We start from the raw sequence: 11,958 nt of genomic DNA on the forward strand, positions 1-11,958 counted from the left end.
AGAAAATTTACCGCTCTTCTGGGTCAGCGCCTCTCGGGCGGATATTGTGCGAATGGCGGTCCGAATCATGCGCTCTCGATATCAGCATTGCCATTGTTTCACTGGTCATTGGCCTCAAATGCTTCAATACATGAGGCAGGCGATGAACACCACACCTCATTCATTGTAATCGAATGCCGATCAAAGATCAAATGGAGAAGGTCCAGCTTGGTCTTGATCTCCAGAGTGGCCAAGGCCAGCCACAGATCACCCATCATGACGTTAGACATGGAGCTCTGAGTTCAGGCTGAAGCGCCAGCCACGGACGTGCTGCCAACGATGAATGCAATGCTCATCGCGGAATCAACGACGGACGCGGCTTGCCCAGACAAATTCGCGACACGCCTTTAGCCTCGACTCGGATTGTATTTTATTTGTTTCTTAATCTTAATTAAAATATATATAGGCGTCATTCGACGACATATCTCAGCAGACGAGGCGGTAGGAGATGTATCTACCGGCTGTTTCCGAGGAACGGATGATCTTCACCACCTGACCACGCTTAAGGCCGAAATAGCGAGCCACTGGATCGCCGGCCTGAATGCGCATCAACATGTTCTCCTTCAGCTTGTAGCGACTGAGCAGCTCCTGTTTCTCCTCCACCGTCATCACCACATGCTCCGGCACCAGTTCGTGTTCAGTGATGTTGATTAGCAGCTCAGACTCCAGAAACTGTTCCAGAATGTACTTGGGTGCCATGTCCACGAGCGATTGCTTGGCCGAGGGTGTCATGCCGCCCTGGACCACAACGATTGCTCTATGAATGTTCTCTTCCTGCATACGGGTGCAATAGGTTTTGATCGTCTTGATGCCAATCTTCGGCTCCTCCGGGAAAAAGACGAACATCTGATCAGTGGGATCGTCGTTGTGGGCCACCAGTACAATCAGGTCGGACCTCGCCGGCCTCTTTTCGCTTGGCTTGTCGCCAAACATGTCTTTAAACTGCTCTAGCGTCTGGTCCAATTCGTCCTGCGTCACCAAATATCCACGATCGTGACTCAGTTGCATTATGGTCTTGCGAATGCGCCATAGTTTGTAGGTTTCAGCTTCGTCATCCATGGTTATTTTCTAAATTTTTTTATTGCAAAAAAATATGAGCACGCGGCAGCGTCAACTTTGTCGATACCGATGAAAAAATGAACTTAGCCCACTTCAGCCCCCTCTACTTATACAGTTCAACGACTTGAGGTATGTCGGAAAATATTACTGATTGTAAATTCTTCTTGTGGATCCATGCCATCTTTCCTTTGAGCTTAAAAGAAAAACACGATATCTTTCACATTAACTGCGATAAAATGATTCAATTTTCATTATATATGATGGCATATTAAAATACCCCTTGGTCTACAATGGGTTAATCGTTCTCAGTCTAGGATTGGAAACCATATTCCTCGAATTTGATATTCGATTTGAATATTATTTGAATTTTATACCATTGATGAATCAATTTCCTACAAGATTGGCTAACTAAAGTACCCTTTTTTATTGGTCTGCTTATAAAAAACGGTTTAGGCAAAAAAGGTACACCAAACTGCAAATTTTTTGACATGGCAACATACATTTGCTACATATTAACTACATATTTATGTAAAAACGAAGGGAAAGTCGCGCTACGAAGAGAATATATACCAAGATAAATTTAGTAATAAGGTGACGTCGTCACCCCATCTGATCTCGTTCGAGGAGCATCCGTCGGTTATTTCTTTCTAGCGCGTGTCTCTCTGAGAGCCGAGAGCGAGTTGGAAAGGTGGATGGACACTACCCTATTACTAAATTCATCATGCCATAAATATAAAATTAACTCAATTTGATGTTACTATCAGTATAATCTTTTTTTTCGTTCGTCCGCTCATATATTGTTAAAACTCTTTCAAGAATACCTTTACTACAGAACTGTTGGCCAAATTTCAAAGCTATCGATTTTGAAAGTATAGAAATTAGTTCAAGGTTTAAATATGATTAGTGATTTTTTGATTAATTATAGGATATTTTATTTCTTTAAATTTCCTTTAAAAAAAATTCGCTTTTTAAAGCAATTCGATATTAAAAATAAAAAATAAACTAATGTAATTTTTGGAAATCGTTTGAATAAACTATAAAACTAGTAACTTCAAGCTTCTCTGGTACATAATCCATAATACTAAAAATAAAACCCTGTAATTCTGTAAACTAAACTGGAGAGATTAAATTTGTGGCATCAATAAAGTTGCCTGCGGAGCTTTCAAAGCTTCCGGTCTCGGCGGAAAAGAGTATCTGCTGGATGCGCATCTTGGCCCAGGAGCGGCTGTACGGATTGGTTATCTGCCGCAGCTGCGAGCCAATGCTTTGGCCAAAGTGCGTCATATCATCATCGGGATGTGGTGCGGCAGGTGCCACTAGTGGTGGTGGTGGGGCTATAGCTGGTGGATCGATCTGTTGCTGCTGCTGCTCCGACTCCGGCTGAAGGCTGCGGACTGGAGGCTGTGCTGCTCCCGGATAAGTGTATACAGGTGTGCGCTGCTGCTGCTGTGCGTTTGGTTGACTCTGGCCCGTGAGCTCCTCCTGTACTTGTGTATTTTCCTCTAAAATGGAATCATCAACAGTGAGGTCGTAGGTCATTCTGCGTCCGCAGCCATTTGTCATAGAATTATGCCGAGTGCTGCAACCATTGGGAGTGGACGATGCCACAAAATGCTGTTTGGTGCTTTCCGTATTGCTTACATAATCCGTTTCGTCACCAACCGCCGCCATTATGGCATCCTCGCTCATACTGATGTCCGAAGTTGCATTGAAGAGGATTCTGCTTGCTGGATTCACGGCTGGCGTTTTCTTTCTCTATGGATGTCGATTATGTACATTAGAAAGGGGAAACCCTATTGATGCATGTACTCACGTTCCTGCCGTGGGAATGCGAAAGGAAGGCATCGGCCAGATGGAACCAAACAAGCTTTGTGTGGTAGGGCTTGCCCTGCTCCTTGAAGCGCCTGCGAGTGCTCAGCTCCTTTGAGTAGACGGTGCGTATACTCTTGATCTTCCGCTTGATATCGTTGATCGACAGTTGTGGCACCTTGAGCTTCTCGATCATCGCGGTGTAGGCCTCCTCGCGGGCCACACGACTCTTGTAGTTCTCCAATTGGGGGTTGTACAAGCAAGGCTGCTGCTCGTAGGCCTCCAAGAACTTGCAGATTGAAATGCTGCCATCGCTCAATTTCGTCATGGCTACAGTTTTTCGTTTTCAGTTTTCGCTCTACAGGAATGGCTATTAACTGGTTAGATTTCAACTATATTATTCTTTTCTTGTTTTTATTTTTGATTGTTTTCTAGAGCCAGTGTGACTTATCGGATTTATCTATATAAATATACGTCCGACCCTCAGAAATATACCAAAATGTGCGCTCTCATTTAAAAAATATACCGTAAATGTACTGAATTTCTGAAGATTTTCATTGGCCGCTACATTTCCCGGTGGGGTTAACCTTTTCAATGGTTGGGAAATGCAGTTCCAATGATCTCCATAAATCCAGTCCAGAATAAATGACGCATGTAAGAACGATTTGAAAGCGAAAATTCAAAAAACCTGCGTATGGAAGTTTCTATACCTTTTTTTCTTAAATAAAATATTTTAAATACCTATGCTAGCACTTCATTCTACATTTTACATTTACATTACTTTTAACATGCATATCAACTGGACTTGTTTCAAAAGTCGGAGCAGGGTGGCCGTTTACGTGGTTTTATATTCTTTTCGGTATATTAACGGTTGCCAGTTCAAAACTCGCAGAAGTAGATTTTATCAAATGTACGAAATAGATTCAAGTGCACAAATATTCCAAATCTATTATAAGTTAGACGAAGTCTAGGAGACACAAAGAAATTGCGGGAATATGCCACGGAAAATGATGGTTTGTTGCATGCTTATTTAGGAAAACCAGTTTTTTTTCATCGCTATATTTTACGGTATATTTTATCGGTAAGTCCGCGGTCACACTGATCCCGAACCGAAACACGTGCGTGTAACAGTGATAAGTTACACCATGTCTTGCTCACACACCTTTCATATTTCAATACTTTTGATGGTATTTTTGAGTATTTTCTAGTAATTTCCAGTATTTTTCAAGAAATAAGCACATTTTCCGTCAGGTGTCTCTGTCGATAGTTACATACATATGTAGTTGGTACGTAGCACGTGCGTAGTTACCGTGTATTTACCATGTACAAATTAAATTATGCTTCATGTTTTACATTGCTTTTATTGCTTAAACCTTATTTTATTAAGGATTCAAATAAAAATGAGTACTTGACGTTAGAAAATCTAGTAGGAAATTGATTCATTTATCGAGTAAAATTATATGATTGGCCCTGAGAGTTCTAGCAGGCTAGTAAATCTAAGCCGAATATCAAAATCGAGAAATATCAACGCAATCACGAATGGCAGCGCTGCCAGCTGAAAAGCTGTGATCCCAAACCGAAACACGTGTAAACGCCTTTCAGCTGCTCTGTTGCGTGTGTGTGTTCTGTTCCCCCCTCTAAGCGGCCGCCAGCACCAGTCCGAAGGCAGATAGCCGATAATTTGCGAACCTGTGTTTTAAGACTTCGATCCGTTCCTGTTCGCGACACCTCTATTATTTATTAAAAGTTAAAAGGTAAGTAATTGCACGGTCAAAGCTGTAGAAAATTCAATAATGTGCGCAATCCACACACATGCACTTTTCCCCTGCCTTTGGCTGTGTTTCTGCGAATGTCGTTCGCCGTTGGCCCTGCGTGTGTGTGTGCGTTGCGTTGCGTTGCCTTGTGTGCCCGACTATAGACTACAGGGGCAAGGTGGTAGATCGGCAGTAGTGTTTTCTAGCCCGTGTACGTACACGAGTGCTGCAATTTTTTTTGCACATTTTCTTTCTGATTTCCCTTTTCCGCCCGTCCGTTGCAGCAACGGAATTCCTTGGTATTGTGTGTAGTGTATAGTGTATGCAGGCGCTTGGCTAACTGTGAACTGTGAATCATCGTGAAGCGCGCGAGGGGAAGCAGACGCGACGCGGAACACGAAGTGGTCCGCTCAGCAACAGTGAAACCCGCAAGCACACGCCGAAGGCACAGTGGAAATTTTTCCGTTTTTGCTGACGCTGTCTAAATTTAAAATTGAGACCAAACCAAACATTTGTTGAAACAGTTGTTCGCTTCGCTGCGCTGCTCAGGTGCAAGGTGGGTGGTGGATGGTGGATGGTGGATGTAGGTAAGGGGTCTGTGGGGGATCACATCTACATGCATACATACATACATACATATGTAGCGTCTGTGCTGTGGGGCTGGAGAGGACGGGACGCCTGAAAGCGTGCTGCACATGCATACGCAGGTGACCCTGATTACGCAGGGCCGCCCGACAACCCTGCTGTGCAGCGTTACATGACCTTGTCGTAACAGGGGCTCTTGCGAGCAAATAATTATCCCTTTTTGGCAGATTAATGTACAAAGCAAACCCAGATTTTGTTGGCATCTAGGCAGAAATCCAGAGAAAATAGAAAATAGAAAACGCTCGGCAACAAAAGTCCAAATAAAGTGTAATAGTGTAGTATATTTTTTGTATATTGGCAGATAAAATGCCTTCCGACTCAAAGAAACGCGATGCGCAGCGCAAGAAGGATGCCCGCAACAAGAAGATCCAACAGATTCCCTCCACCAAGAAGGCCAACGGCCAGCCGGAGCGCGAACTGACCGAGGAGGAGAAGCTGTGCGCCAAGCTCGAGGAGGAGGCCCGCATCAGTGCCGAGGCCCGCTCCTGCACCGGCTCCCTGGCCGTGCATCCGCGCTCGCGCGATGTCAAGATCGCCAACTTCTCGATAACGTTCTTCGGCTCCGAGCTGCTGCAGGACACCATGCTGGAGCTGAACTGCGGCCGTCGCTACGGCCTGATCGGTCTCAATGGCTGCGGCAAGTCCTCGCTGCTGGCCGTGCTGGGCGGGCGCGAGGTTCCCATTCCGCCGCACATTGACATTTTCCATTTGACGCGTGAGATACCGGCCAGCTCGAAGAGCGCCCTCCAGTGCGTTATGGAGGTGGACGAGGAGCGCATCAAGCTCGAGAAGCTCGCCGAGGAGCTGGCCATGAGCGAGGAGGACGATGCCCAGGAGCAGCTGATCGATATCTACGAGCGTCTCGACGACATGTCCGCCGATCTGGCCGAGGTAAAGGCCGCCCGAATTCTGCACGGTCTTGGCTTCGACAAGGCCATGCAACAGAAACAGGCCAAGGATTTCTCTGGTGGCTGGCGTATGCGCATCGCCCTGGCCCGTGCCCTGTTCGTGAAACCGCATCTGCTGCTGCTCGATGAGCCGACCAATCACTTGGATCTGGACGCTTGCGTGTGGCTGGAGGAAGAGCTGAAGACATACAAACGCATCCTGGTGCTCATCTCGCACTCGCAGGACTTCCTCAACGGAGTCTGCACCAACATTATTCACTTGACCGCCAAGCGCCTCAAGTACTACACCGGCAACTACGAAGCGTTCGTACGGACACGCATGGAGCTACTCGAGAACCAGATGAAGCAGTACAACTGGGAGCAGGACCAGATATCGCACATGAAGAACTACATTGCCAGATTCGGCCACGGCTCCGCCAAGTTGGCGCGCCAGGCGCAGTCCAAGGAGAAGACCCTCGCCAAAATGGTCGCCCAGGGCCTAACCGAAAAGGTCTCCGACGACAAGGTCCTCAACTTTTATTTCCCCTCGTGCGGCAAGGTTCCCCCACCTGTGATCATGGTTCAGGTAAGCGCCTCGATTCATCAATCATTCATCATTCAGCGCATCTATCCAGACATCTCTCTGATCCCTCGCGTGTCTCTTTGCAGAATGTGAATTTCCGGTACAACGATGAAACGCCTTGGATCTACAAGAATCTGGAGTTTGGCATCGATTTGGACACACGTCTCGCTCTGGTGGGCCCCAACGGAGCCGGCAAGTCGACGCTGCTGAAGCTGCTTTACGGTGATCTGGTGCCCACCTCTGGAATGATCCGCAAGAACTCCCATCTGCGCATCGCTCGCTACCACCAGCATCTGCACGAGCTGCTCGACCTCGATGTCAGTCCGCTGGAGTACATGATGCACGCCTTTCCCGATGTCAAGGAGAAGGAGGAGATGCGCAAGATTATCGGCCGCTACGGCCTCACGGGTCGCCAGCAGGTCTGCCCCATTCGCCAGCTGTCGGACGGACAGCGTTGTCGCGTCGTCTTCGCCTGGCTCGCCTGGCAGGTGCCCCACCTCCTGCTGCTGGACGAGCCGACCAATCACTTGGACATGGAGACAATCGATGCCCTGGCCGATGCCATCAATGACTTTGACGGCGGCATGGTGCTAGTTAGTCACGATTTCCGTTTGATCAATCAGGTAAGAATTCAATCGGGATTTGGAATTTGCGATTCATGATGGGATGATGATGCTGGGATGCTTATGGACGATCTTTATGAATTTTCCAGGTGGCTGAGGAGATTTGGGTGTGCGAAAAGGAGACGGTGACCAAGTGGAAGGGCGGCATTCTCGACTACAAGGATCATCTCAAGAACAAGATCACCTCAGAGAACGAAAAGAAGGCCAAGGCGGCAAAGTAGACAGATGCTACACAGAACACAAATTAGTAACATACAGAAGGAACACATACACAGCACCCACAACCACACACAACCGCACACACCCTATGGACATTCAGGCAAACGCTCCTCCTGCGCTCTTCAATATACAACAAACACCCATTCGATGACAATCTCAAGGGGATTGCTTCGCCCTCCGCCCCCCTTAGGATTATCCCCTACGAAATTACGATTTGAGTTTACACTACGCTATAGTCAAGTCATGTAAACACACCCCAACCATATAGAAGCATATATATACTAGAAACTACATAAGAACCACACCATATACCCACACACATGTGAGAGTCCGAAACTCAACAAGAATACACAAATTTTTAGCTGAATTTTTTCTTTTTTATGTGTCGAATTAAATTAAAAATAAACATTACAAATGTATAAATATTTATATATATATTTATATCGTATATATAAATGCTATATACATACATAAATACATATATATATGTATACCAATCATTCATCAAATGTGGAGTAGTCGTCGGAGAGGAACAAAACATCAATAACTAAACAGAAGAAAAAAAAAGAAAAAAAAAAGAAAAGATAGAAACAAAAACTACAAAAACTGCTTGTGATCTTGCGCTTATTCGTAATTTCGTTTAATTCTCCGCTAGGTTTCAATATATATTTATATATATATATATATATTTTTTTTTTGTAATTTATTTACGCCTTAACGATACGAGTATATATACATATACATACATGATAGATACGATATATACACCACAGATCAGATCTATAAAACACAGATCAAGTTAAAGATAAAGATAATAGATACAACAACAAAATATACTACTACTACTACTATATGTAATTAAAGTTCTGATTAAGAAGCCAGAGAGTGACAAAACAAAACGAAACCAACAACAATGTGTGTAAACAAAACAAAACAAAACAAAACAAAGAAGAAAAACGATACCGAGATGATACTGCCTATCCCCCACATCCCATTCCGCTGGATGGGGGGGGCTCAGGCGTTCAGCCGTTGCTTAGAAATTTCAATATTCAATATATCAAATTTGATAGGGGAATTCGAATGAATTCGAGACGCTCGAGATGGAGTATTCGAGACGTTCGAGTATTACAATACAAAATATAAAATACAAAAAATAACTAAATATGTTTAAAAACAAAAAAACTATTAAAACAGGAAGAAGAAAGAACAGAAACACATATAATATTATTTATAGGTTATTTAACAAATTGGAAGAGTTTTTATATACGAGTATGCCACAAAGATATATACAAATACGCGTGCCCGTATCCCACATACAACAACAACAACAACAGAAGCAGCAGCAGCAACAATCTATGCATAGATGAATGATTTTAAGCAAAAAGCATCTAAGCTAATGTTAAGGTTAAAGGTTATGTCAAATCAATTAGCCATCAGCTCCAAATGTGAAATTGCTGCGATAAAAGAAATACAGCAAACAGTTGCTTGAAACAAAGTAATAAACGAAATAATTGACCAAAAAACAATCAAACTCGTTTACTCATTTCAGAATCTGTGGTCATTCAAATGGTTCTGTAACTTTCCAGAACCTTTTATAGCCCCGGAAGGTGGTTTGTCCTGCGATGCTGACCACCCGAATACTCATATGATTGGAATTCTTCAAGGCAGAGGAGTGAGTTCTCTCCATGGATACCTTATATTCTTAAGTGAGAGATATATCAATAACTTACCAGTACATAAGGCCTCCATCGTTCATCCAATTCCAGATCCCGTCTTTCGTACCAGAGTGTGCTTTTCTACCTATCTGGTCTTTAATTTTAAGCTTTTGTTACAATAATTCAAAGTTAAGAAATTACATGGGCTTTGTGGATCTTTTCTACTACCCCAGAAGTGAATTTTCCCAGTAAAGCAGCTCGGGATAATGGATAGTCATCTATATACTCGTTTGTCTCTAGTTTTCTTATATCTAATACAAATTTTATTTTTCGAGTATTATCCCAAAAGTAAGTCGCAAGTTCTGTGAGGTAATCTCCATTTGCTTTGCTTTATTGTACAATTTTCAAATCTGTGTGCTTTTAGATGACTTATAACATTTATTGTTAGCGCATTTACATATGTATCATATACGGATTCCCTTTATTGTTGCATGGTTTTCATATATACCCTTGCAGAGGAAGCACCACCGACACTACCATCTATATCGGGTATTACAAGATTAAAGGGGCATACTATTTTCTTTTTCAACCAAACTCTGCTTTAGGCCATCCCCCTATGCTGCGTGGCACATGGTCTGCATTCCTGATAGATCTAGCATATAGTATATATTCTCTTGGCCATTATTATTTGTATTATTTCAAGGCCTTGTTTCGACTTCGACCATATATTGATTATGGTAATGAAGAGGAAGATGCCGGTCTGTTTGGGGATTTGTCCCGATGTTTCCTGCTTCATTTCACAGAACCTTTAGGAGTGAGGTGATATCTCACGAGACATACAGCTCGAAGAAATAAGAATTTGTTGTTATTTATGCCAAATAGGTTACAAATCGGATGACTATATCATACAGCTGCCATAGGAAAGAGCGGTGGAGGTTATTTTTTAAAAACAAATCGGATTCCTATTGGTATTAAAGTTCAACAGCAGACAGAACAGAAGGGACAGATCAATACTCAATAGCCTTTAAATGGTCGTCCGTCCAACTGCAAGGGTATATCGACTTCGGTGCGCCGAAGTGCGCCTCCTCCCTTACCTGCTGCTTCCCGCTTCTGGTCTGTGGTTCGTTTTCTCGTTCCTTGCGTGTACGAGTGTAGGCACGTTCAAAGGTTGAATGGTAGACTTGGTTGCACTTAAGCGATACTAGTTACGTGTGCTAACGCTAATCAATAATTGTAATAAAATAATCATATATGTATGTATCGTATCATATACTATGCTACAATCCATGGTACTGGTAATCGTACAATGAATGCCGTGACGAGCCGTGCTCGCACGCGGCTAGTACACTGTGGAGAGGTCCGCGTAGATCAGTTTAAGCAGCTGGCGCTCAGCATTGCTAGCCGAACTGAATTCGGCCGCAAAGTCCCGGAGTAGGTGCTTCAGATCGCACATTTTGCGCTCGACCCAGGCACAGATGATTTCGGCGAGGGCGTACTGCTGCTGCTGGGGCACAAAGGCGCCGGGCCGCTCCACTAGCTCGCTGTTGTATCCCGGACAGGGGCTCGCCTCGAACTGGGCGAGGCTGTAGTAGTGCTCGATGAGCTTGATGTGGGCGGGCGATTGCCGGGCAGGCGGCAGATTCAGGTGGACCAGCAGCAGCAGGCGCAGGACCTCCACACGCCTGAGCAGCTCGCTGTACATCAGCGCCCCACGTCGCTCGTAGATGTTGTCCACGATGTCGTCGTAGTGCTGGAGGGCACTGCGGTAGTCCTCGCGCTGCGTGCTCAGGTCGGCGCTCATTTCCAGGTCGTGGATCTGGTGGGTGGGCGAGGCGAAGCTGCTCGTGCGGTCCAGCTGCCGCTGCAGCTGCTGCAGCTCGCGGAGAATGGCCGCCTTGAAGACGCAGCCGTCCACAACGCGCTCCGCTGCCTTGTGGTAGCAGTGAATGGCGCCCTCCCGGAAGCCACAATGCTGGGTGCGCAGGTGTAGGAGCCCGAACTCGTTGTGGGCCTGCAGGAAGGCGCGGGCGGCTCTCACATAGGCCTCCGACTCCCGCTGCGGCGCCCCGCCAAAGGACTCGCACTTGGCATACCCAATGTGACACATGGCCGCGTACTGCATGATGCCCGACTCCTCGAAGCTGTACGCCAGCCTCTGGAAGTCCGCCTGTACATCATTCACGCTGGGCGCAAAGCGTCTTAATGAGAACAACAGAAAATGAGTCAGATATGGAATTCAGTTGGGCGGAAGTTGGCGGTGGGCTGGGTTGAATGGAAGGGAGAACTCACTTGAAAAAGCCGGCACGCTCGAACTTTTTGATTTTATTTGAGGCACGCAGATATTGCTCGATCAGGTTTTTGGGATACTGCTCGACATGGTGTTGCTCGGCCAGTGGTCCTTGGCCCGGGGAGGAGGTGCGTTGGTGGGTGCCTGCACTGCCGCTGCGTAGCTTGTCCATGCTGTGCCGGTGGCCGGGGTGACGGTGGCGGTGGCCGTGGCCGTGGCCGTGGCAATGGCGGGTTACAGCTATAAAAACGTCTCAATTGTGCATTATTTCGTTGTAACAAAAACAGTTTCCACGGCTGGTGCTGCCAGTGCTGGGAAATGCCGTTATATGTGTGATTCAACATCGAATGCAGTGTTGCCGAGCCGGACTTTTTCCCGTAAAATCTAGCCTTTTTCAT

The 11,958-nt window shown here is 45.5% G+C and overlaps 4 protein-coding genes across 5 annotated transcripts; 1 reads left to right on the forward strand and 3 right to left on the reverse strand.

Moving 5' to 3' along the window:
* Positions 1-385: 385 nt before the first annotated feature.
* On the reverse strand, positions 386-1,189 carry LOC108156133 (DNA-directed RNA polymerases I, II, and III subunit RPABC1). The gene has a single exon (XM_017287449.2). It carries the CDS (start codon positions 1,096-1,098, stop codon positions 466-468), a length of 633 nt encoding a protein of 210 aa, XP_017142938.1. The 5' UTR covers positions 1,099-1,189; the 3' UTR covers positions 386-465.
* Positions 1,190-2,055: 866 nt separating this feature from the next.
* On the reverse strand, positions 2,056-3,390 carry LOC108164988. The gene is made up of 2 exons (XM_017301014.2): positions 2,912-3,390; positions 2,056-2,853 (listed from the first exon to the last, which is right to left on the reverse strand). The coding sequence occupies exons 1-2, from the start codon at positions 3,233-3,235 to the stop codon at positions 2,209-2,211; spliced, it is 969 nt and encodes a 322-aa protein (XP_017156503.1). The 5' UTR covers positions 3,236-3,390; the 3' UTR covers positions 2,056-2,208.
* A 1,088-nt stretch (positions 3,391-4,478) lies between these two features.
* On the forward strand, positions 4,479-7,985 carry LOC108163025 (ATP-binding cassette sub-family F member 2). 2 transcript variants are annotated; one of them, XM_017298070.2, is made up of 4 exons: positions 4,479-4,661; positions 5,608-6,779; positions 6,863-7,399; positions 7,489-7,985. In XM_017298070.2, the coding sequence occupies exons 2-4, from the start codon at positions 5,613-5,615 to the stop codon at positions 7,618-7,620; spliced, it is 1,836 nt and encodes a 611-aa protein (XP_017153559.1). In that variant the 5' UTR covers positions 4,479-4,661; positions 5,608-5,612; the 3' UTR covers positions 7,621-7,985. The 2 variants fall into 2 exon arrangements, with proteins under 2 accessions (XP_017153559.1, XP_033241969.1); XM_033386078.1 differs by lacking the exon at positions 4,479-4,661 and adding an exon at positions 5,051-5,217.
* A 1,648-nt stretch (positions 7,986-9,633) lies between these two features.
* Positions 9,634-11,890, reverse strand: LOC108164795. Its single transcript, XM_017300719.2, has 2 exons — positions 11,563-11,890; positions 9,634-11,471 (listed from the first exon to the last, which is right to left on the reverse strand). The coding sequence occupies exons 1-2, from the start codon at positions 11,730-11,732 to the stop codon at positions 10,613-10,615; spliced, it is 1,029 nt and encodes a 342-aa protein (XP_017156208.1). The 5' UTR covers positions 11,733-11,890; the 3' UTR covers positions 9,634-10,612.
* Between the last annotated feature and the right edge of the window lie 68 nt (positions 11,891-11,958).

Source organism: Drosophila miranda, chromosome XL (assembly GCF_003369915.1).
Source record: "Drosophila miranda strain MSH22 chromosome XL, D.miranda_PacBio2.1, whole genome shotgun sequence".
In the NCBI taxonomy this organism is placed as follows: Eukaryota; Metazoa; Arthropoda; class Insecta; order Diptera; family Drosophilidae; genus Drosophila; species Drosophila miranda.

Bases quoted from the DNA above. Each gene is read 5' to 3' on its own strand.
- LOC108156133 (XM_017287449.2), bottom strand. From the start codon at position 1,098: ATGGATGACGAAGCTGAAACCTACAAACTATGGCGCATTCGCAAGACC.
- LOC108164988 (XM_017301014.2), bottom strand. From the start codon at position 3,235: ATGACGAAATTGAGCGATGGCAGCATTTCAATCTGCAAGTTCTTGGAG. The intron at 2,854-2,911 runs GTGAGTACATGC...CGACATCCATAG, and splicing joins CGCATTCCCACGGCAGGAAC to AGAAAGAAAACGCCAGCCGT.
- LOC108163025 (XM_017298070.2), top strand. From the start codon at position 5,613: ATGCCTTCCGACTCAAAGAAACGCGATGCGCAGCGCAAGAAGGATGCC. The intron at 6,780-6,862 runs GTAAGCGCCTCG...GTCTCTTTGCAG, and splicing joins CACCTGTGATCATGGTTCAG to AATGTGAATTTCCGGTACAA. The intron at 7,400-7,488 runs GTAAGAATTCAA...TGAATTTTCCAG, and splicing joins ATTTCCGTTTGATCAATCAG to GTGGCTGAGGAGATTTGGGT.
- LOC108164795 (XM_017300719.2), bottom strand. From the start codon at position 11,732: ATGGACAAGCTACGCAGCGGCAGTGCAGGCACCCACCAACGCACCTCC. The intron at 11,472-11,562 runs GTGAGTTCTCCC...GTTCTCATTAAG, and splicing joins GAGCGTGCCGGCTTTTTCAA to ACGCTTTGCGCCCAGCGTGA.